We start from the raw sequence: 26,242 nt of genomic DNA on the forward strand, positions 1-26,242 counted from the left end.
TAATACAAAGTCCTCCGATATGTTACATGACGCTGTGTCTTGCCGTAAGTTCATACGTTGAAAATTGACAATAATAGGGCATTTTCAATTGCGTGTATAGTATTAATGAAAAGAGCAAAATCTAATCAACCACTCCTACCAAAACTGCATATTCTCCTGTAACGAAGTCAAATTTACGGCGAAATTTCATACGTCTGATCAAATTTAAGAGGCGGGGCTAAAAGAAAACTGCTCTGAGAGCTCATTTATTCGCTTGTTGGGGACTGACTATCAGCACATTCGTTTTACTGTCTACACTCGTTGTAGTCTCACAGCATAGTTCAATTAGGGAGCTTGTCTTGCAGCTCCCTACATTGCGCAAGTATTACAGAAATCCTTGTTCTATTTATATACATTACGCTTATTGACATTTTCTTCGAACACCGCCCACCAAGAATAAACAGTACTTAGCATGTACATGTTTTGCATGATATATGTATAACGAATAACGACGTTGATAAATGTAGGCAACTTTCATCTGTTTGGTCACTGTAACTGTCATCAGCTTCGTGGTCTTCATTTGAATTGCTGTGAAATTCATAGATCGCTGTTAATTTCTAAGGTAGGGAGTCTTTTTTTCTGATTCAGTTAAGATTTCTTATAGACATGTTATTAAAACTAAGAAGGATGGGTAGTGTAAATTTGAATGTTTTCGAAAATTTCGTGCAGTTTTCACACATTCGTAAAGTACTCTTAGATGCTCATTACCACATAAGTTTAGGTAGGAATTTAAATAATCATTTAACACTTGATTGTGTAAAATTTTCATATTCAAGTTCCCCTCAAAAGCACAGTGATCCACCTGTGTAAGTTCATAACTTCATAAATTTTAGATTGTGAATGTCCAACTGTGCATGTCAAAGACAGATCCCAAGCACGAATCTAGGGATGTGGGAAGTTACCCCCCCTCCGCGTCCCCTTGTTTCAACACCACAAATTTATCAACAAATCGTTTCCATATGTATTTAGCATATTATACTGTGAAGTTTACTTCACCTGTTATGGAAAACTGACAAACATATATTGCAACTAGCGTAATGTAATGACGCAGTTAACTTACTATGAGGACATATTATTTCGTAGTGTGTACCATATAGGGTTATATGCCGCTCAGGACGTTGGGATTATTGCTATAAGTTAACACTTGATACAGTTTACCTCTGAGTATGTCTTAGTTTGTGTATCACCTATCAATGAGCACAAATCTAAGTCGCTTAGCATACTTATCAAAGTTGAGTAACTAGTCGTGCATATTAATTCCGACTGCAAGGGCTTGAACATCAAACAAAAATATGATAATAACATACTTTCAATAATTTCAATAAAATATGTATAGGTTTATATATATATATAAATATATATATATATATATATATATATATATATATATATATATATATATATATATATATATATATATATATATATATATATATAAGAACTGAATGTGTAGCAAGTGCATGGTATGACAGATATATAGTACTTCAATAAAAAATAACACACCAGAAAAATTCCACTTCACGACCGGTTTCGTCCTTTTGGGACTCATCAGGCGAAGGTAGGAATCGAACCCCGGATCTTCGTGTCACGAACCGAAGTCCGTACCACTCGACCACAGTGATTCTTCTGGTGTGTTAAAGCGTATCAATTGGCTTTGAATAACTGTCATTAAGGGCGTATTACCCAAGTGTTATGATTGTACAGAGTGCACCCCTGGCGCTTTTAAATCTGACAATTTTACACAGAATAACCACTCTTTAGGCAAGCCAAGCCGTAAATAAGAATTGAATGTGTAGCAAGTGGTATGACAGATATATAGTAATTCAATAAAGAATAACACACCAGAAAAAAAATCCACTTCACGACCGGTTTCGTCCTTTTGGGACTCATCAGGCGAAGGTAGGAATCGAACCCCGGATCTTCGTGTCACAAACCGAAGTCCGTACCACTCGACCACAGTGATTCTGGTGTGTTAACACTGGTGTGTTAAAGCGTATCAATTGGCTTTGAATAACTGTCATTAAGGGCGTATTACCCAAGTGTTATGATTGTACAGAGTGCACCCCTGGCGCTATCACATTTTGTCAGATTTAAAAGCTCACTCTTAATCATTAAAAGGTTTAAATGTTCATTATGTTTTTTTTAAGATCTAATACAGTGAACCAAGATTTCGCTTTGTTTTTGTTTAGACATAGAACGGTTGTTCTACGAACATGGCTCAAGTACCCAATCAACATGGCTTACCTTTGAACCATCAACCCGGTATTATGGTACAACAACAGATCCCTCAACATGTTGGTGATCTCAAAGGATCAGGACCTCGTCGTACAATGGGAAGCTTAATTATTGCTTGTGGCATTGCTCAAATTATCATCTCCATTTTGATAATATCTTTCGTGTCGTATGGTTTCTATTTTGGTCACTGGGGGCTCTGGAATGGTGTGGTAAGTGCACTTTTAAAATAACACCCAATTCGTGAACTCTTTTGTTCGGAGTACCGCCCATGGATTTATTTTCTATTAAGTATTTGAATTCTTGATAAATGTTAAGATTCATTATGACAGCATTCATTCCAACGAAATGAGTTGCATATGTTACACTGATATATGAACTCATTTCTACTATACAGTATACTGTAAAATGTTCGACGATGTTCAATACTACTGGAAGAAAGTATGTGGGTACTAATATAAGATGTTACATGGAAGATAAAAATTCTTCATAGTTCAATCATTTAGGTAACAGACTTATAGGATATTTACTTGACATTAATATATTATATCTTTTCACCAAAATGACTACCAACTAATGCCACTAAAATAGTGAGAAAACTATTTTTACAAATTAGTAAGGAAAGTTTCCTTTTGTTTAGGTTACTTATTTTTTTGTGGTAAATCAATTATTTTAATCTTAGTTTAGCGAACTTAGTTTAGCAATCTTAGTTTAGCGTCTATGATAAAAACGATCGGCCTACGTTTAGAAGATAGCCTAGCTACCAGGGCTTCGATGTAATATAATAAAAATAAATCAAAATATGACAAAGGCTGAAGTTATTAACGTCTACTTCTCAAATTATTTGTTTTATGTACTTTAATTTGCGAATACTGTTCAGCATTAAAATGAGATATGTTACACAATAGTAGCAAATGTGTATATCATATGTTTAGTCTCATCAAAATGGAAACAGTTGATGAAATCTGTTAAAAAAGTTAAATAAAAGTTATTGTTTAACATGAAATCGATCCTTCCCTACAACATACTTGTTGTTGACTCGATCAATATCAGCGTTTGAGTATCATGAGGCAGTGCCATCTGTTGGAAAGTTGACTAGGCTATTTCAAAAAGACTACACCATGTAGCATCTTACACTCTAATAAAAGCAATTCCGACACAAGCTCTGTGTAAATGTCATTTTACACAACTGTGATTGAAACTAGTACACGGTTGTGTAGTTCGAGCTATGTTCGTCTGATACACAACCGCATTCCAGCTTTAATTCCAATGTATACATTTATTCAGTGGTGTAAGAAGATTATACAATTAAACTTAGTGTAGTATTTCATGGGTTGCATATTTCACTTTATTTATAATTTTTTCCTGGATTTTTCACGTAAGTAAAAATGTTTTTGAAGATTTCGTAGCTTTGTATGGCAATAATCAGCCACGCGGAATTGTATCACTGACTCCGCTATATCAGTCATCAATACTTACGCTGGTAACCGTCTGCTGTTATTATTAACTACGTTTTACCTGTTTACTATGAATTTTGTCCAAGAAAAACTCAAAACTGGGGGTTGTCAGAAATATTTGAAGGGAAGTTGAAAATCTTAATTTAAATTAATTTGGTCTTGCAGACGCAACTTCGTACAAATCTCAGGCTCTCGTACGTAGTCGTACATACAATGATATAGACTATGTACTAGTCAGCCTAGGCCTAGTACAAGTACAATAATGACAAACGTTAGGCCTAACGTCACAGTTACAGGCATGCGAGTAATTGTGTCAAAAGTGAGTCTTTAAATACAGCTTAGGTAGTAGCCTAAGATTGTTAGGTCTAGGCTGGGCTTAAATCTCAATGTAAAGTCGATATTACATTAACATTATCATTCAATTTTATAGATCCATTATAGCATAAGTACTAAAGTAGCTTTAAGATTAAGTGTAACAATATTTAGGCCCACCGTAAATCATATTAATATTATTGTAATGTATAGGCCTAGGCTAGATGTTAGAGGAAGCACAGACATTTGTTAAGTTGTAACGTTATCTATGATATACTACTCATATACTACAAAGATAATGTTATGGGTGCCTGTAGAGTAAGCAGGTCTTTTCGCTCTAGTGATCATGCTCATCATGGCTATCCTATCGTGAGGCCTAAGTTACTAAAATTCGCCTCGGCGTCCTATAGCAGGAACGTATCAACTTGATCCCAAGCCAACTAGGGGCCTGGTCAAGGTTTAATTTGAAAACCTCGCACAAAAGGCCTATGGGACATTTATCAATATTAATTGGCCTAAATGTCTAGAATGGGCTAGGCAACCACAAATGCAGTGATAAGATCACATTCGTTTATAGGCTAGGTCAATCAAAATCCAAACCAACTATGTTCAGCAGTTTAGCTGTTCAGCTGTAAATATAGCCTAAAAATCACATCACTAAAATGGTTACTGTATTCAAATCATCTTTTTTCATTTATTTTAGAAAATAAGATTGACAGAGTCAATATCCTGTTGCTAAGAAAAGAAAAATGTAGGAAAAGTTCGGTAGAGTTGGACCAAGGTTTATGAGGAACTTGGAGGCCCTTAAGAATGAACAAAACGAAATGGTGATGTTTTTTTAAGTGGAGGTGCAGTAGGAAAAAGACAAATAATGCTCTCTCTGATTCCCCAAATTTTGATGAGGAAGCTGTTGTTACTGCCAGGACGGTTCGCAAAACAAGTAAACACTACAAAAAAGTATATAATTTTGTATAAGAAATAGAGTTGATGATGCCATAAAGGGGCTGTTTGTACATTTCAGAGTATTTTCTTTGCTTTGAGGAAGTGATTTAGATCTATTGCAGTTTGTAAACCAAATGGAAGTCAACAAAGCTCCCGGAAAAGTTACAGCTTCAAAAGGCACATCATTAAGCAACACTCAATATCTAATATATGTAATTGATAACAGATCCAAGAGCAACATGATGTTTTGCCTGTGTTAGGAAACATACAGCGGTTTGAGCAAGATGAAATTTTCATTGATGACGTGGACAACAACAAAGATAGTGATGATGATGCATATAATGAAGAGTGGGATCACCTCGATGAACAACATGTTAAGGAACGCTATGGAATATTTTTTTGGCAAACTTTAACCTTTCAGTGGTGTGTCTCAAAATTCAGTGTCAACTATGGTTCAAGATGTGTCGACACTGCGAGTGCGCGCTCGCAGTGCACACTAAGTCAAGGGGTGAGGGGGGGGGGGGGGTAAGTATGGCTAGGCTTTTTGTTCTATCTGGGTTGCTACCTAACCACATGGTCTTAGCTGGAAAAAGGGAAAAGGATGGTAAGTGAGAGGCCTGCTTGTGGACAAAGGAAATATGAATATTGTTAGTCTGGGAGTGAGATAGGAAAGGGAGTGTACACATGGTAGGAGTATAGAGCAGAAGGAAGTTTACTAGAAAGGATCGGTATATTAAGAAAAGGTGACGGAGATTCTTAAAATATAACTTATTGATGTCAGGATATTGGCAAAGGATTCTATAGCGAACTGAACACTGAAGTTAGAAGTAAGGAAGAAAGTTTTGGAACGGCTGGAAACAAGGAACATATTTTGGGACTGAACCTGGATACTGAATGAAACATATATCGCCCTCCTGGAACTTATATATTAAAGCAAACATATTATGTAAAAGAATAGCATAACGCAACTTAGTATTAACATCTACATGACCACAGAAGAATAAAGAGCTCAACCTTCGAGTATTATTTTTAAGTGTACTAGCGGTACCGCGCGACGCCAGTATATTTAAGTAAGTAATATGATTAACCTGGGCCCAAATTTTGAATGTACATCAGTGTGCAAAGCTTTCGGTAAGGTATTGTAAAAATGTGTAATGTGCATGTACATTACACAATGTTACAATTATTCCAACGCAGTTTAGCTCTGTGTTCATATTTCGCATATATCTTGCTCTCTCTCTGTATGGGTCTCTGTGCCAGAACAGAGATAACTGATTAAACTGGAAAATTACTCACAATGCTCGTCCAGTTTTGGCTACTTATTTCCTATTTGACAACCCGCTTACATACAGTAATTCAAGGTATGCAAATAAAGATTTATCTGGCCATATAAAGCCAGATATAACTGGATATGTAGTCAATCCAGATAAAGTTTTATCTGGCCCATATATGGATGCCATAAATTGTACCAGATAAAAGTTTATATGTGACATATAACACTTCTCATTTTATATCAAGTTATATCTATCCGGTTATTGTCACAACTGTTTGATGATCTTGTTGGGAGTCTCAAAAAAAAAAATCAATTTTGCTTAGCCAGAATGCTAATACTATCAGTAAGCCTACCATCGAATGCTTTGTGAAGTTTGGACTCACAAACCGTTTATGACATAGAGACAGGAAACTGCAGTATTTGAATTTGGTAACCTAAGGCTATGGTCGTATTGTAGACTGTAGACACTCACATATCACTGTTTGATATGTATCGACTTCTGTGGATTGGAGGTGCAAAATCCCTAGTACTATAGTCATACAAGCCTGCCATACAAGAAAATTCACTTGTTACAGAAAGGTGATGTGCAATTCTTCAAATTTAGATTGTCCTATTGGCTGTAGTTGAGCATTTTCCATGCAGAGTATATAGTAACCAGTTATGGGTTCTTATATTTGACAATGATTCAAACACTTTCATGATAGAATGACTGTGACAAATTTTACATATTTGAGGGGGAAATCTAGATCTGCATTTCTGAAAAGTGATCTCAAAGCTGGGGTTTATTTGAATAGTTTTTATCCTCATTATTGCAATAGTTATTAAAGAAATAAAACTTTGGCTGCAATAATCTTTAACAGCACCAACACCAAGGCACCAACACCAAGGCGTCATCATTGCGGTTGTTACAACATAGAAAGCCTGAACAGGTCCCCTTTACCAATTTATGCCAGTGACTTTCCAATCACCTGAGCTTTTCGACCCTTCAAGAAATGGATCTACATATGAAGCTCATATGTCTTACGTTTTGTACATACATATGATCCTTTCAATGTGATGTTCATGTAAACGCAATTCCGTGCACTGCCTTCTTCAGTTAAGATGTTCTAGTTTATTAAAGGACATATTACTGTTTTAATTCTTATTATGTAAGGAACATACCAACTGTTTTCCTTGCAGAGCCTTCAACACAGTCGAGATATTTGATTTCTGCTTTGCCGACAAGTTTAAGCTAAACATATTTTGACAAAAACTCATGATTTATATTGTATATTTATTAAAATACATATTTCTGTTTTATTTCTTGTTATATGGCGTAAGTCGCTGAATTCCACACATTTTCTTCCTCTTCATCATACGCTTTATGTTTTATTCATTGTAATAGGGAGCATTTGTTTTGATCCCCCAAAAATAAATGTATATTCCAAGAAAGTGTATATCCTTTTCTGGAAAAGTGTTTACACAACCTATGTAATTTAAGATAATTTTTTAACTTCTTAATTAAGAGTTTAGCACTCTGAAATCATTAATACTTCAGCAAACAGTGAGAAAGTCATTACGTTCCAATGCAACAAGTTCGTTTATCGGTTGTTATCACAGTTACTAGAGTTGAGTCTTAGTACTTTCCTACCTATACTCATAGGATATTACCCGATGCCTTGGCTGGTTAGCAAAGATATTGGGCTATCCCTAGCTACCGGAGAACACTAAGAAAGTTATGCTAATTATACATGAAAATGATGTAAGGAAGATTTTCATACAGGTAAAAATGGAGTATCATCAGGCTATGACATAATCCCACGGTGGGTTCTTAAGTGTTGTTCAAATGAACTGTCAAGTATTTTTACTGAATATTTACTGAAAGTATAGATCAAAGTATTGTTCCTTTCTTTTGGATACCCAAGGTTCCTAACCCCACTACTGTACATACCTACAGACCGATTGATCTAGCTAGTATTGGAGTTAATTGCATGCAAAATACATTGTTACTACTTATTAACAAAGCTATTAGCCTACATGGGGATAAGTACCAGATTGTGTATAAAAAAGGAGTATCATGTACGGATGCTATTTTAACACTTGTTAATGATATAGTCACATATTTAAATTATAAAGATACCGCCGTGTCCAAAGTTTTATTTCTCGATTTTTCAAGTGCTTTAACACTGTTTTACCTAAATATTTAATACAAGATCTTTTGCATTGTGAAATTGAACCATGGTTAACTTATTGGCTTGAAAAAAAATTCTACATGAATGGTCTAGACTAATTAGAGGTCTTTCAGATAATTCAGATATTTAAATTGTTACTCCACATGGAGGTCCGCTATCGGCGTTAACTTTTATTATGTATACTGATGAAATAAAGTCGAAATCAAATTGTTCTTTGATCAAGTATGCCGATGACACTGCCATATCCGAGCCACAGAGCAGTTAATCCATGCTTTCATAACATGTAAACTGGATTACCGCAATGCATTTTTCTGTAGACTACCAGTTAAACAAATAAAACGACTGCAAAGGCTCCAAAACATAGCAGCAAGGATTGTTACACTAACGGGAACATCTAGTCATATTACTCCAGTACTGCATTATCTTCATTGGCTGCCAGTATCTCAGCGGATTGGGTTCAAAGTCCTTCTTCTTGTGTTCAAGTGCCAGAACAACATGGCACCTCCATACCTGCAAGATCTCATCCGTCCTTATCAGCCATCAAGTGCCCTACGTTCTGCTGGTCATAGTCGTCTGGAGGTGCCGATCACCAAGACAAACAGCCATGAGAACAGAGATTTTGCGTGGCTGGGCCACGACTCTGGAATGAGCTGCCAGCTGAACTCAGAACTGTTTCTAGTCTTACGACATTCAAGTCAAAGCTGAAAACCTTCCTTTTTAGACAGCATTACTGCAATATTTAAACTGTGTATTAAATTCTTTTCATGTGCAATACTCCAACAAACTCAAACGTGCATGCTTTTTATTTTCATACTCATTTATATTGTATTTTATTCTGCACTTTTACTACATACTTTGTGTCATATATATATATTTTTTATTTGCTGTTACATAGCGTTTTAGAGCACTTTTGTGGATTTTACGCTTTACAAAAAAAAATATTATTATTATTATTATTATTATTATGATTATTATTATTATTATGCAAAATTCAAAGCTCTCATACGAAAGAGATAATAATATTTATAAATCGTTTATATATAATATAACTGGTGTGTGATCAGAAAAATCTTATTTTCAATCCCGAAAAAATCAAAAGAAATGGTTTTTGAGAACAGCCACATTAAGCATGAAGGTCTCATGAAAATAAAGTCGGAAACCCTTGTAATCGATGACTCGACGGTTGAACGTGTGTCTGGTGTTCGCAGACAGACTAACAATTACCAGTCATATTTCTAACATATTGCTAAGAGTTCACTACATTGTCTCTACATTATCATATCTTGTCCCGTTTTCAGGTTAGATGAGGAAACAAATATTTGTTACATCGATTGTGCCTCATTTAGTATACGCTGTCCCTTTTTTGGTGCCATCTCTTATTAACTCGTGATAAACAAAGAATGAGACCTTTCTTATAGTATTGTGCAAAGATTTTGAAGTCGGACTGTAAGAGCATTACTGATAAGGTTAACGATGCAGCTAAAAGTGAATTTATCACACTCAACAGGAGTATTCGTAGGCATAATAAACACCCTCTTAATAAAGAACTGAAATTTCTTTGTCCACAAACTAGATCTAGTTTACGAAATCGTGCAAAACAACCAGAATATGGGGTTCAAATTTTCAAAAATTAATTTGTACACAGTGCAACTATTTTTATTTGAAATGGTATTTGAAATGATTTGATTTAACTTTTTTATTTATATTTTCCTTATTATTCCTAGTTGACTTACATTTTGAAACTGTTGATTGTGTTACTAACCTTTTAAATGACTTTTTATTGCGTGGTATCGCTTTTCGTTTTGCTGTAATTTATGCTTCATAACTTGTTATACTCTGCTATTTATGAATTGTATTTTATGCTATTTATACTCTAATAAACATAACTGAACTGAAACTTAATTTAAAAGCTAGTTACTACGTAAAAGAGCTAATCTTTAATCTAGCTATAGACCTAGGCAAGCCATATGCTATAATTGTCATCGAACGGCCGAAGGACAGACACGGGAAGTATGTAATGGATTCCTTTTTCTTTTCCACCATGTGTTCACATTTGCTAATAGGTATCTTACAATGTTCACTTTAAACTTTAAGAATATCTGAAAAGAATAGGTCAGAGGAAAATTAAAAATATTTCAAAAAATAAATAATATTACAAAACAACAGTCACGAGAACCTTAAAGTAGAAAACGTTTTAACTTCGTGAAAACTATGTTAAGTTAAGGCAAATTATACGGGTATCTGAGCATGAATTAGGCTACGTATGTACCGCTAAACTGTTCTTAGTGTATATACATTGGTAAAAATACGCTAAAATGTGTCCCACCTTGTATTTAACTAGTTAAAAAATCATGTCGTCATATTACTTTTGCGAGACATTTGCGAAAACGGACCCTACAAATTTCAACCTCTCGGTCAAAACATGCCAATGACGAGGGAAGCCGATGGTACTACCGTCGCATATGTAAATTCCTCTACCAATCAAGACGTCGAGAACCCCGTGACAACACATTCCGGACGTTATACCTTGGGATGGTGTTTTCCCATGTCAATAGTTTTACCCCTTATTTTAACGTAATGTTACCACGATACAGGCAGGTCCAATAGTGAAATATTTCCAGGTCTACAACAAATTATATGGTGATATAGCATATCCCCTGTCTCTATAGTCTTCAATAAAATTGTCTCCTCCAGTCCACTTCTCCCAAAATATTTGTGAAACTGACACTACTATTACTAAGAAGGAAATGTGATGATGGTTTTTCAAAGTAACGGATGTGGAGAATAATAATTGTGAAGCAAAATCGATCTGTGTATGCTCATGTATAGCCTACTTACCTCACCAAAAGTTTGCCGTAAGTTGAGTTGGACACCCTTTTGTGGGGTGGCATGCTTGCATGGAACAGTTGTTTCCTGAAAAGTGCTGCAGCCTGTATATACTAACTTCCAAAATTTCTTAATTCCAGAGAGCGGCTTTCCACCTACATAGGCCCCGAAGGCCAGCGCAAAACTTCCCCAATTCAAAATGTATATTACAAAGTTTACAATCAACTAACTGCCTCTGGTATATGATGCAGATCAAGTTATAATAGGACATGCAATCAGTACGCTTCTGGTGATGGGGAGGGGTTTTGCCAAATGAATTGCTTCACATTCATGTTCCTTCTAGCCTGCTCCAACCTCTGGCAAATGACGTATGTAAAATAATAAATGCATACCAAATAATTTATTCCATGACCCTGTAAATACAAGTATCTGCCTTGCAGATCAACATCTCTCTCTTCCTGCTTTTTAACTTAGTGCTGCATACAACATAGGCCTATATTTTACTTAAAACCTGCTCCCACCTTATATTTGATGATAGACAGCCTGGTTTGTCTGTCCCGCATCCTCTGGATTGCTGAAGTTTACTAACATGGCAGAAGTCTTTCCACAAATCACTGTCATTTGATCCGTTCTTGCTCTTGTTGGTTAGGTTATGTTATGTTTGGGGTCTACTCGTGGATTACCTCACACAAAGCCGTATTTTTCATTTGAGGCCGGAGGGATGTCCAATTTAACCCTCTCCAACACGTCATAACCATTCAATAAAAGTTAGTCCCTTCGTTAAAAGTATATTTGCCAGCCTAAACCATACAATAAGTTTGGTATGTACAATACTATACAGTACACAGTGTACTTATCTCAAAGGCGTAGGAACCGGGGGGGGGCTGGGGGCGCCAGCCCCCCCAGTGAAAAATGTGGAGGGGCGGAAGTATCATTCCGCCCCCCACTTCGCAAGTCGAAAAACCCCTTTTTCATTTCCAAATGAGAAAAAAAATCTCATTTGGAGCACCAAATTGCATCTAATGCTAGGTGAAAATACAAAATTAAGTTTACAAAATGGAGTGGGTGTTGAAGTGTGCTATATTGCACCAAATTGCATCTGAGGCCACCTGGAATGCAAAAAAAATCCAAGACCCCTCCCCCAGGCCGGCCATCAGTCTTCAGCCCCCCACTCAAAAGTAACTTCCTACGCCACTGACTTATCTCACACTGGCACTGCCACATCTCTTGAATGCATCTCAAGGGGAAAACATATGGAAGTTAACATTGCTATCTAAAGATACAGAGACTCAATTATACACAACGAACTTGATCAAAGATCAATCACTGCATTTGTTTAATGCTGCACATCACTGATGCTGATGCCTCAAAGATATTGAAAAACACTTAGTCACTACTAACGACTGGCGACTAACACAGTACTTATTATTGCTGAAAGCAGTTATGGCGAAATATAATTTTCCTGCTACCCCCACTGCACCCTCCCTCCATTTTCAAGCTAGGAAATTATTGCACACATTGATCCAGCCTAACTTACATAGACTGTTAAAAACAAACTCTGACACTTCATAATTTCTGTCTTCAACAACATATTCACAAAATTCAGTAACATTTATCAAATGCCGTATCATGACCAAAAGACTGGATCTCTTTTGTGATGGTTTGATTTGAGAAGCCAAGTGTAGGCCTTGTAGCAGTTCTTATGTACTGCATCTCCTTTACAACAGTCTTGATTTTCGATGTGGATCAGCAAAGTCTGATCTTGTTTGAGAAATGCAGCATTAATTGCAGTCCACTTCAATAAGTTGCTTGTAAACACAATATCTCATGAAGGGAAGATTGGACCAATGTCATTTTTGGCGTATATGAGTACCGCATTGCGGAGAAGAATCCTATTGTTTTGTGGCAGGTCAAAGGTCATTTAGAGTCATCAGAGGCTAAATTGTGGAAAACTGTTTTATGATATAACGTATCTCCCACCGACAAGCATATTCGATAACATGTGCCTTACGCCTCATACGAATAGGAGAGTTGTTGGCAGTTAGAAATTTCCTTATGGGCCTCCGTAGCATCCGAATTCAGACGTCGTTACCAAATTGCCTATACCTATAAAGTGCCGCGGACTGCAAACGTTGGTCGTTGCATTATAAAGGTGTGCTATTGGTATGAACGATACCGATGTGAATCATAGTGATAAGGCCAACGGTATATCTTTGCCTTCTTTGTTGGAAGTTTTCCATCGTTTTACGCAGGTGTCAAGATTTAGTGCCAAATAAAACCTTCACGTTTGGAACTAGTTTTGTTGGGGAAATGACCAAGCGCCCTTTACGAAATTTAGCTGTTGCCTAGTGAGATCTTTTTCAATGACCAATCTCAATGCGAATCAATTGCGTAAATGGTTCCCTAGCTGCAAGTGCGTCATGTACCGGAAGTTTTCATGTGCGGAGATTGTTCACAAACTTCATGGAACATATAAACAAAGAACGAAAGCATCATTTAAAATTTAAAATAATAATTTATTACAGGGAATTGTTCAAGCTTACGAATTAAGTAATTGATGTAAGGTTAATATATTAATTTTCTCAACCAATTAAACAAGTGATTAAACATCGATATCCGTACGGCTTATTTATGCGCAGGCAGGAGTATAGTACTAGCCGACCCGGTATAGACTACTAGCAATAAACACTTGGTCATCCCCATCTGGGTAGTGTACAATTTGGTTCGTTAACACAAAAACGTGAAGAGAACATGTTTCGTGTCAAAAATACTAAAACTCTTAAGGTGGTCAAACAGCTCTTAAGTTTAATTCTTAAGGCATTTCCTACATGCCGTCAGTCATGTTTTGATATAAATAACAATTTAAGGAGTTTTGAGACAAGTTTGCTGTTATTGCTAATAGTTTTTTTGGCAAAGATTTCACTCAACCCAGTTGCAAGTGGAAGATAGATGCTCTATCAACCCTTACATTTTTATTGTGTAAAAGATCGCTTTGATTTAGGCAGTGTAAATGGCGATATTTTTTCGCGCACTAATCTGCAGGTAAAATACAAGATAAAAAAATTCGGAAAATGTACGAAGTCGCACTAATCGAGTAGTGATTCAAAATGGCGGTGAGGTACTGTATAGTCTTAAGACTCGCGCACACCTAGCTACTGTATAGTATATGCCTAGTACTGTAGAAGCCCTCATGTAACAGAAGCAAAGCTAGCTTCGTAGGTATTTTTGAAGATGATTTATGTTTAATTGTTTGAGACACTACAGTAGGCATAGCTGCTAATTTATGATTCTGCGACATGTTTTACTTTGTTCATCACATGCCTTTGGAGGAAAAAATAGTTTAAATTTCATACTGCACAGAAACAAGTTTCCAACGTAGCACAATGTATCTGCCTTAGTGCCTATCCTTTGTTCATAACAGGTATTGATGTTGTAGATATGTACAATTGAGACTTTAACAGCGATCACAGTGGTGAGTGAGTTTTGCGTTTTGGCGAGTAGACTTTTGGCACCGTCGCCAGATAGTGATTACTTTTAAAATATGTTTCAAGGCATGACTACCATTAAAACATGATTTATCATGGTAGAAATCATGGATACTTTCCCATACATGGTGCAGTAATTTGCCATATTAAACACAGGAATCCTGTTGGTTGTGATGTCAAATGTCAATTGAGGTCACCATAAGTCAATCTCTGAAAACCCTTTGACACAATATCTAACTATTGGAATCGTTGATACTTCTCATACTTGCTCAATATGATGCATCGATGCATCATATTGAGTACAAGACCCCTATTGTTTTTGGTGGAGGTGTTTATTGTCAGGTACAGAAGACCATACCATACGATAGTGTAAGTGTACATTACATTGTGGCAGCTATTTCTGGTTCACTTCAAGCAGAAGTCTAGTGCAAGGAAATCATCGAAACGTCAATGCATTTTGCATTCAGGTTATGACAAGGAAGCAAGTTTAGTTTTGGGAAGTGTGTGGTATTAAGTTGTACAAGCAAAGTATTCACTCCTACCTGAAAGGTTTAGAATTCAGTATTGAATAGACTTTGCATGACAAAACAGGTTCGGTTTGATAAGTACGGGCAAGCCATGTTAAAGCAGGGAAAGGGGGAAATGTCGCTCAAACTACCTATTCAAGGAACCCTTTAACTGGAAATGGCTGATGCCATGCTGTAATATTGTATATCACAGTCCAGTTAATGGATAGATGCGACAAGCATGCTAAAATATCGTATATCACAGTCCAGTTAATGTTTATAGATAGCATGAACTACAAGAAATCCATGAAAAAAACGAAATTGTAATGAAACCAGGCATATATTAACTATACTTTGAAATGACATTTTCAGAGCCACCGACAGCGGGTGCTGGAGGAAGAATGGCCTCTAATAATTGTAAAGCAATTATTTTCAAATAAACATTTTTTAACATGTAAAGTTGGTGAGTTTTGACTTTTTGTCTTGGCCTCAGACTGTCTTCCCCACCCCCTACTCCACCCCTCTCCAATAAGAAACCGGTATCGGTGCTCTAATGAGCAAAACGAGGAACGTAAAAATATCTACTTCTTAAACGTATGAAGCGATGCAGAAAATCTAACAATAATCTGATTTTATTTTTCAATGTATTAGGAATAAATCTTTAAAATAATTGGAATTTTACGGTGGCTTAATGGGGATGTAGAAAAGGGTCCCCAGAACTTTTATAGTCAAATTTAGACTTTGCATCTCAAAATGTTGACATTTGAGGACCTACCTTTTTCCTTATGTCCCTATTAAGCCACATTAGAATTGGAATACCTTTGAAAGATTAGAATTTCTTTCTTGCTGTGACCATGCATCTACTTAGGCCTAATTATCAATAGCAATCCAGATGGCCTGGAGCGGGCGATTTGTAATTTGCCAACACATTGGCACCCGTTCGTCAGCTGGCTTAGTGCACATACTGCATCCAAGAGAATGAATATAAGAGTTGTAAACACTTATGACCCAGAAAAAATGTGCACAAGTAAGGGGGACATTTGATAGTGTGTCCCCTATCTCCAAAAGTGGGGGACATGTTTCTCTGCCCCCCCCCCCCCCATTCACCCAGAATTGACACCCATGAACACGCTTACAAACAGAGATGCATACACGCACACGAACTAGTCGTCTTACCGGTAAATATAAATAGTAAGTGGCACACGTTGAGGGCTTAAATGCCCTCTAGTAAACATGATGGCCAAAACTGGAAGAATGTCTCGCAACAACTCCTGCTGCAGTCACATAATGGCGATGATGTATTTCAAGTGTCACAGTTGTTGGTAGGGCTTTGCTGCCCTGTGAGGCAGAACTGATGGTAGCCTGGGTTTGCAATTGTTAAAATCTAACAAAACTATTTTACCTTTTTTTCTTTTCCTATGATTTCCATCCTTTACAGTTCGCCATAACAGCAGGATCTTTCGGACTCGCCAGTGCACGGAAGAGAAGCATGGTAAGTGTTCACCTATGACCAAAACGTTTATAGCTTCCAGATGTGGTCATAATTTTATGAACATTTGGAATTACATGAGAGCATTACATTAATAATGTTGTGGGTATTATATTTCTACTATGACCTGTCTGTTTGGATATTGCTCCAATTAATAGTACAATATGCATGGTTGCACATTACATTGTAAAAAAGTTACATGAGAAAATGAAAATGTGTGAAGATTCAGCGATACTTTCTTTAAATATCTCTTTATTACTGATTTCATAATTGACGTCAATTGTGTGGGGCAACACGCAATGTAACCTCTACACTCACTTGCAATAGCAAGCACCTAGCAAAGTTGGTATAAAGCTTACCTCACAAAAATTTTAATAATTCCCACGTATAAATGTTTATGTTAACTAATAGTGAATATCTCGCATTCAAACATAAAGCTATAACATCATCAGTTATCAGAGCAATATAATTATTGTCTTCAGCGTATATTTTGTACTTTTCACAGGTCATCACCTTTATGGTTCTTGCCATCATTGCAACACTACTATGTGCGTTATGCTGTGGTTTTCAGGCGACTTATGCTGCATTTAATAGTCGATACTATGTAAGGACTAATAAAATACGATATATTATTCATAAAAATTAAAAACATAGGAACATCACAGTTTCTTTTAAACAAGGTTTTCATTGAGATCATTTTGCATGAGTGTATATAGTGATCCTCCACTACGGCATCGTCTCGTTTTATAAGGAAAGAGAAAGTTGTGTTCATTCTTGCATGAGAATATGTCAGATCAATATGGTCCAATAATGCCAAAGAAATAGTATTTATTTTTCATATTCCTTTAAGTTAACCTACATTATAGTGAAGCATCGTTATGAAACATCTTAAAGTTGATATGTATTATGCATTAAAGTTAAATTCAATGTTTAACCTAAAACACTGGTGACTTTGTATAGTAAAAGGTTAATTAATAACAAAAGATATCCGCCATGTGATTTATGATGAAACTGTTGATTACATTGTTACAACCGCTTTCACAAATGCATTGTAGTTCATATTTGCCTCTTCGCTTCCCAATTTTACTAGGGTGGTATGACCGTCTTGTTCATCATAATTTGCCTTTCGTATGGACTGCAATTCTTGTTTTGCATAATCGGGGCTAGTTTCACGTGTTCTGCTCTCTCAGATGGTGTAACACAACAGCGAGTGGTAAGTTGCCAACCCGACTGACAAGTGTCATGTAACCGATTTTTCTTAAACTTGCAGCTGTAAATTCATGTTTATGCCACAAATAAAAATACCAATCATGAGAGCTTGAACTAACTGAGTTACGACTGTAATCAATTATTTCTCTCCCCTTGAATGAACACCACAGGTGTACTATATCCCTGATCAGAATGTAACGTACCTAATATGCTAACCTTTTTAAGAAATAAGCTTTTGCATGTGAGATATCAGGGCCGAGGATCCTTTGCAAAGTCCGATTGGCACTGAGTACCGGCTTCCTATTGATCGTCGGACCGGAGTCATATATAGTTCAGCGTCAGTACACAAGTAGGGACGTCATTTATTTACTCCTTCCCCCTGTCAGTTGTTGTCAAGGCCGATTTTTCATGGAACATTTATCGATTGTGACGATAATGTTGTACCACGTTATGCAGAAAATGTTTAAGGCTTCTACATCTTAATTGATTGATTTATAATTATATGAAATTTTAGCAGCATCCTTTCAACAACCTATTTGTTATGGTTTGTTGTAAGAGAGCTGTTTTTGCTTGGTTCTCTAAAGTTTGCATGTGTGCTGTATTGTGCTTAAGCTTCATTTTTGTTTAGCTTGTGCGCCGGCCCAGTGACATTACAATAATTATTACGTAATAAAGTAAAAGTTCTATTTTCGACCCCTTTTTGGGCAAAAACGCATGGGCTATGATCATCCTGTCATGTAAGTATTCCAAATTAAATTATTAACAGTTGATGCTATACGTATATTTCGTTTGGTCTTTAAAACACACCATATATGTGCACACAGTGTACAACTGACGTGTTACAAAGATTCTAGATCAATCAAACATGTAATGTATTCCCACCTGCTGCCATGATGATACAGCGATACGGCTTAACAAAATACGATGATAACGTAAGGAGCTCGTGACGAGTTTCTCCGATACAATATGTAGTTTATACCTTTCATTGGCCGAGTTGGTGTGAAATTTAGTTAATCATGCCTGCCAAACACTGCTAACGGTATATTGGAGGTAATGTGAGATTGATAGCCGATTTGAACAGTCTTGTAACTGAATCTACCACTACAACAATTATGAAACTGAAATTTGTACATACTAGGAGGTATTTTGTTACAAACACTATTCTAAGCTAGACTTATCACACTTAGCATGGAAGCCAAACTAAAAACCGCGATTGTTAAACTTTGAATGAGCTATTAAGCGAATTTCAAACCTTGAACAATGTTTTTACCGTTTAAAATTTGCTGCTGTTCTTTAGCGCATTCTTCACTCCATCAGTGTGTACACACTACGAAAATAACAGTTGCTAATATGAAGATGACATCAAAACCAGAGTGCTATACAAGAAATGGACAACATGACTGCACTTTTGTTTGACAATTTTGTTGGTAAGATCTGCCAACCTCAACACCGATGAGCGTCAAGCTGGGGATTTCCCTGTGTTGTTCATGTGATGTTGCATCTCCAGTGACGATTCACGCCATACTGTTAAAGGCCAGAGGCTTGCTCTTTGTAACTTTGATGCCAGTCCTATTGTGGCATAATTTGCTAATAAAAAGCATTTTATCTAAAAAAAAAAATCCACGATACAAGATCAATTAATGCCAATGGTCAAATCGGTGACAGTATTTTACAAATGTATGTAGCAACGCTAAGGAGAAAAGAATTTACATGATTTGGGTTCTTTTTCTAGTTGCAATCACTTTCCAAAAAGTAGAGCATGTTGCAAGGGTTGTCTGATCAAACAATAAAAAATAAATTTAGCACTCACCTTGCCCCTACACACTTACATGACTTTAAAGGGTTAAAGTTCAGAGTTCGAGGATCAAATAACCGAAAAACAACATTTTTGTCATTGCATGCATATACCCACGATAACAACATGGCCCAAACTTTAAAAGACAAGACGGATATCACAGGATTTATGTCTTCAGTGTATTAATGAATACAAATTCAAAGGTCAAAAGATCAAAGACGGCGAAAGTTCAAATTAAAGCAAAAAAGCGTTTTGTAAACTACACCTTAACCCTACTTAACCAGACGGACAGCATACTGTTGGTATACCTATGCATGAGTGCAATGTGACTTATGATATCATAAGTTAATAGGTTTCATGTCAAATTTCCAAACCATGGTTGTATCAGACTGTGCACATTTGAAAAGCCAAAGATCACGTGATCAAATATCAAATTGTGTGAAAACCACTGGCTAAATTGTTATGTGCCTCGGCATGGGATTTAGTGTCCCGCGTGAATTAAGACATCCAGGGTCAAACGTCAGAGGTCAAATAACCAAAACATTACTTAATGCAGAACACGAAAAGACACATGGCCAGTAGAGGTCAAGGGATCAAAATTGGCCGTATTTATTCACGGTTTAATTCCGGTGTCTGGTTTTTAATGCTCAGCAAAATTGATGAAAATTATGACTTTGATGAACAATTATATTATATCTTGGCAATTGTGCACATGTCTAATTATATGGAAGGTTAATAAAAAAGTGTTCAATAAAAAGCTTCATGTATCTCAAACTTTGTGTGTCATAGTGATGACCTCATACTGATCATACGCCCAAATGTTTAGATGAGATCTGCAACATGATGTGCGTACATGTTGTTGTTTTCCTCGGTTTTGTAAAGGTATAAAAGTGAGTGTTTCCTAAACGATAATCTAATAATTTTACCTTTCTTACAGATTGTTTACCCACCTTACGCAATGCCGCCAGGGCAGGCTTATGGAGCAAGTCCATATACAGGCGAAGTAAATATGGCCATGCAACCAGCTCCAGTCAACGTTGGCAGTGTTAATGACTCCGGCCCTCCGGCCTACCAGTTCGCTGCAGCTGAGCCTAAAATTTAAGAACAATTGGAAAACAAACGTAATGTCCGCATTTACACAGAAAGAAACACACTAATAATTACTTCTTAAATTTCGCATTACTCTAATGACAATCCGAGCTCAAAATCAATGTATGGTTAAACCAATGTGAGTAGCTTAATGTAGAATTAATAAGTTTCCAATAAATCAGCTTTCTAAAAGTTTTAATGCTTTTCTTTAAAATTGATATTATCGGCTCATTAACAACGAAACTGCAGTATTTTAAGTAATATTATCCGTATTTCGAAATAGGGAAGGTGAGGATGAAGAGGGTTTGGGCATAAACAACTGTTATTAGTATCCCTGTTTACGTCGGATTCTTCGATGCGATTTACAAATTGGTACAGACTAACATATTGGCAATACCTATAAGACCGTTTTTATAGAATGGTTCAACATTTCTTCCAGCCGTTGTCTTTCGTAAATGCAGTTCTGTGTGTTTCATTAGTATCCATAGCAAAGAAAGGAAATATTCGAAACACAAGCAGGGAAATGACAGTGAAGAATGAACCACATTACATTTCATGCGTTCAGTACGACTGACTATACACAATAAGGCCTAAAGTGAAAATACTGAACCTTTCTTTAAGTGTGTCATCATTAAAGTCACACTTAACAATTGGGATCTTCAGCCACGCCCTAAATTAACAGAGGGCGCTGTCATATCGGTCCATTCTAGTGCCGCGAAACTTTATAATTTGCAGTCCTAAAAATCACTTATATTTTGGTGCGTTGTTTATTTGCAGACTGAACGACATTACATCGTATGTGTTCAAAACAATAAAAATAGGCAAGTAAGGTTAACTCAAGCGCTTTACAAAATCATATGAGATATGTAAACAGCATAGATCACGCGCATTATATCCCAAAGTCGTATCTTTAGCTCTGTTGGGACCAATATGACAGCGCTCTCGGTATATATATATATATATATATATATATATATATATATATATATACATATATATATATGTATGAGGCCCGTGGTTCGAATCCCGGTAGAGGCTGAAAGTTTTTTCACTGTTCTTGATTTTCCGACTCATTACGATTTTCATTTATATATATTCATTTGCCTTTGTCGTTTACCTCCATTGCATTAACATAAAGTCTGTTCAAAGTATCTCTTTCGAGATCCGGCTTTAGGAATCACAAATGATTTTCGAGTTGGATAGCATCATGTTTGATCTCTAGAGTAAGGCAAAATATGTCACCAAAAACAGAGCTAGTATTGTTCGATATAGGTGACAAACGCCTACAGTGGAATTACGATCTTCCTTACCGGTTTCGAACCTCTGGACATACAATCAGCGTCCATAGCCTAGTGGTTAGGATGTCCGCGTACAGAGCAGGAGGCCCGTGGTTCGAATCCCGGTGGAGGCTGAAAGTTTTTTCACTGTTCTTGATTTTCCGACTCATTACGATTTTCATTTATATATATATATATATATATATATATATATATATATATATATATATATATATATATCATATAATATTTTCATTAATTAACCTTCTGTTTGGACTCAGCAACTGTGTTTAGTCTCTCAATTTTTCTATTTCTTACTTGAAACTGTCGTCACAAAATCATTTGATATTTTTTAGAATGTTAAACATCGCTGCTTGTAAATAGCCAAATTGTATTTCTATACCAGTCCACGTTGATGTTTTGAAATATTGTTCAGATGATGTAACCATTATCATATAAAGATATAAATAAAGCCATGCTGTTGATTGAAGACCCCATCTCAACATTATGTCCCGCTCTCAAGATATGGTTGAGTGATTTTGACTGACCAAAACCTCCTTTTATACTCTTGGATATGGATCACAGTAGCTGTACGTGATATAAAATTTAATTGTTCTTCAAGACTTTTACCTACTAATTATAATGTTCTTGTTGCTTAAATAGCAACAAATAACTTATCCATATGATTCCCGTAAGAAGGAAATACATTCCGTGTATTGGCTATGGAAACAAACAAGACCAAAGAAAAAAGTGTTTTCACAGAGGAACGAAAGTATTAAACTTGAACATGTTAACCAAACTCCTTTTGGTTACATATTGGCGCTTCGATTGGGTTGTGTCCTTAAAAAAACAGTGAAAATGAGGTAAACCAGTATTTGACCAATGCGGTTTAAAGTTGCAACTGGTTACCCTACCTCCACTCAGTAAAAGCTCGAATATCTACCGCCATGATTCACGAACACCAGGCTCATGACTGTGTATCTATGTGTGTACATGAGAGAAAAAGAAATTCCTGTCACCTGAAGTCAAACAATATATAGAACAGCACTCATCCGTTGTCCAGATAAAGGGATAAAGTAAGGGATGTGTCATCAGTTGTAGTTAATACAATAGAAAAAAGTTCGTATGCATTTGTATTTCATTCAGACTGAGGATTCACAAGTACCCATATGTCATTTGAAAAGAATCACCATCTCTTCAGAAGAATTACATTGGTTAAGATGCTTTCTTAGGATTGTGTTAATATTATTATGTAGTCACCAAAGTGTGATATCAAAGACTATTTTCATCTACAAAGTATACTAATACAGAATATACAACAATTGTCTGTCCTCGGCTACCTTGTGTGACCAATCATGGATAGCATAAAAATAAGCTACATAATCACATAACGTAACCTTTTGAAATCCCATATACTATTCTGTGGTGGGTAACCTTTACCAGAAGCTATTAAATGGCCAATCATTTCCCACTCTCCCTTACAAATTGAGCCAGATGTCTGCAAAGCCAGATGTCTGCTCACTCAACGAGTTACCCAATGAAAGAGCCACATGTATGGTACATTACCATTATCAGATATTTTCTGTGGTTGGGTACACATACCAGAAAACCGTCAATCCCCCCTCATCAAATTGCCAGAGAAGCTCAACGAATATCCCCATAAACTGATAAATGTGCAGCATATCACCATGTAGCAAAAAGGACTTTTGCCATAAATTAACTATGCTAGAGTGTATCCCTACTAGAAGTCATAATCCGCAAAACCCCACTTTCCCCAGTTCCATCCACTGAGCTACATCAACACAGTGAATGACTGAATCTAACCTATTCAGCTTACCACCAAGTGCATTGGTGATCGTCGCAAGAAATTTTCTGCGGTTGGGTAGCCCTTTCAGACGTTCCTAATTCCTGATGGCAACTCACTGCGCTGGACCTTTACCTCCTCCCTTGTACACACATTAAATTCTGGTACATGCAGGGAAATGCTACTCAAATGACAGGTAGGGAAACTCTGCATTTCACTGATATATAGATATAGGTCTGACTGTCTAAAACGACGGTCCGTAAACCATGCATGGGTCGCGAAACATTCCTACTAGTGTCGCGGGATTTCTTCAAACGTCGGACATACTATCTACAGTTTTCAGATGTCCAAGCTAGCTTTCACCCACTCGAGCATCGGTTCTGAGGGTAGGAGTATGTTACGTTGGCATGGTTTAGTCCTTGTGTAAGCTCGTTGGCCTAAACGTGTGCTTACCGTTGTTCATACAGTAACCAGCTGTAAATATAACGTTTAACGTCACGCTGGTCTAGTTCTGTTTTATGTTGACGGGGGTGTGGACGTTTATGGGCTTCTGGCACGGGTACGCACCATAGAAAGTAAAATGACTTTTGATGATGCATGTGACTATGGTGGGAAGTCTTAGAGCATAAGTTTGATGAGTTACTCAATGCGTTGATGTAGTTCATTTAGATTGGCGAGGAGGTGGTGGGGTGGAATATATGTATCGTAGATCCATCACATCATATTTCTTTGAATGGGGATAATTTTAGGAACCCCATTACCACATACACCACAGGAATCCCGGCAGACGTCCAGTTCCTTGTAATTTGATCTATTGTAACGTAAGCTCTATACAAAGAACCTATGTGGACGTAACTACATTTATAATCTATAGTCAGAGACGTGCACATGATTTCAATATAATGTACAATGATTCGTTCAATATTTTTTTATTTCCTTACATTATTTTGGATACAGTTTGGGAAGCAAGATTTGCTCGATTCCAAGACTAAATCACTATAGACTTGAAAGGAGCTAAAAGTGTGTAGTAAAATAGAACTGTTAGCCATGAGTGAATGGTTGACATTCAATACATGTATTCAACTACAGGACACATTGATCGCATATACGCACACTAACACCCGAACTACAATTTCTCACACAAGCAAGGCCGAAACATTGTTATCGTGACGTATCAAGCATTTATTTATTCAGTTATTATTATATACTTTTTAAGACAGGTAACTGACCGATGAGGGACTGATCTGATATCTCAAACTATATGACCCTCTACTCACTTAAAAATTTATGCAGTGTATCACAAAACAATGCCTTTACAATATTCAATATTATTAAATTATTTACAAAGGAACGGTGAGAATATTTGCTTCACTGCTATAAAAAAGTATTTACATATGTATGCAGGTATATAAACATACGCTTTTAAATGACATGAAACACCAGCTCTAAATGAAAAAAAGGGATAAAAATAATTGACGTCATATATATTTCTAGACACTTAATCGCTCTCTAAACAACAAGACGTTTTGGTAACAATTTTATGTATAATCGCAACAAACATTGTATGTTGACGGTAAGGAACGCGTAATCGATTTTTCATTCGGCAAAATCTTATGAGGCAGAAAGTCATTCAGATGTATCAAAAAGAAATGTCACAAATATTGTGATCAAGCTAAATTTAAGTCTTTAACATATTTTGCCACGCCCCTTTGAGAATTAAATCTATTTCCTAATTATTCGGCATTGACGGTTCGTTGGTTGAGATAGAAATTGTTAATCTCTGCCAATGAACGATTTAACTCCTCAAAACTTCTTAAACGCTGGAAAATATAAAGTTCACCGTCGTCGCCAAACATATATTGACGAATATTTTGTTTGTAATTTAGTTACCATCTGATTTATGTTCTTTCACATATCGGCAGAATAACAATGTTGTTGCCTGAACATTTTGCCAAATCAAGCATTTCATTAGGTCATGTTAGTGTCATGTTTTGATCGGATATACTTTAATGAAATTGTGGTATGAATCCTAGTGAAAAGCAAATCCCATTGTATGTTCTTCAATATGTTTTTGCACTGTGTACAGTGCTATAGCTAAATGCATGCGTTTTCATGTGCAGTTTGGTTATTTGAAATAAAAATAGCAAACTCTAGAACTCAAAATTGTTCAATACATTCCCACATCTTTATATATTTTATACCACAGTAAAAAGCAGTTCCTTGTCCTCCTCAGCTGATATTTTTAAATATTCTTATTGTTGTTTCATGCAGAAATATATGCAAGCACATTGCAAGAACGAAATGAAATATACTGAAACTTTTATGCAATCAACCAA

At 36.4% G+C, this 26,242-nt stretch overlaps 1 protein-coding gene across 1 annotated transcript; it reads left to right on the plus strand.

The window, feature by feature from the left end:
- The first annotated feature begins 416 nt into the window (after positions 1 to 416).
- Positions 417 to 26,242, plus strand: LOC139974439 (uncharacterized). The gene is made up of 6 exons (XM_071981595.1): positions 417 to 601; positions 2,229 to 2,483; positions 16,682 to 16,735; positions 17,238 to 17,336; positions 17,823 to 17,945; positions 20,674 to 26,242. The coding sequence occupies exons 2-6, from the start codon at positions 2,253 to 2,255 to the stop codon at positions 20,836 to 20,838; spliced, it is 672 nt and encodes a 223-aa protein (XP_071837696.1). The 5' UTR covers positions 417 to 601; positions 2,229 to 2,252; the 3' UTR covers positions 20,839 to 26,242.

This window comes from Apostichopus japonicus, chromosome 9 (assembly GCF_037975245.1).
Source record: "Apostichopus japonicus isolate 1M-3 chromosome 9, ASM3797524v1, whole genome shotgun sequence".
Lineage (NCBI taxonomy): Eukaryota > Metazoa > Echinodermata > Holothuroidea > Aspidochirotida > Stichopodidae > Apostichopus > Apostichopus japonicus.

Excerpts from the sequence above, each read along its gene's own strand:
- LOC139974439 (XM_071981595.1), top strand. The coding sequence starts at position 2,253 with ATGGCTCAAGTACCCAATCAACATGGCTTACCTTTGAACCATCAACCC. Across the intron at positions 2,484-16,681 it reads GGGGGCTCTGGAATGGTGTG|TTCGCCATAACAGCAGGATC; the intron begins GTAAGTGCACTT and ends CATCCTTTACAG. Across the intron at positions 17,946-20,673 it reads GTGTAACACAACAGCGAGTG|ATTGTTTACCCACCTTACGC; the intron begins GTAAGTTGCCAA and ends CCTTTCTTACAG.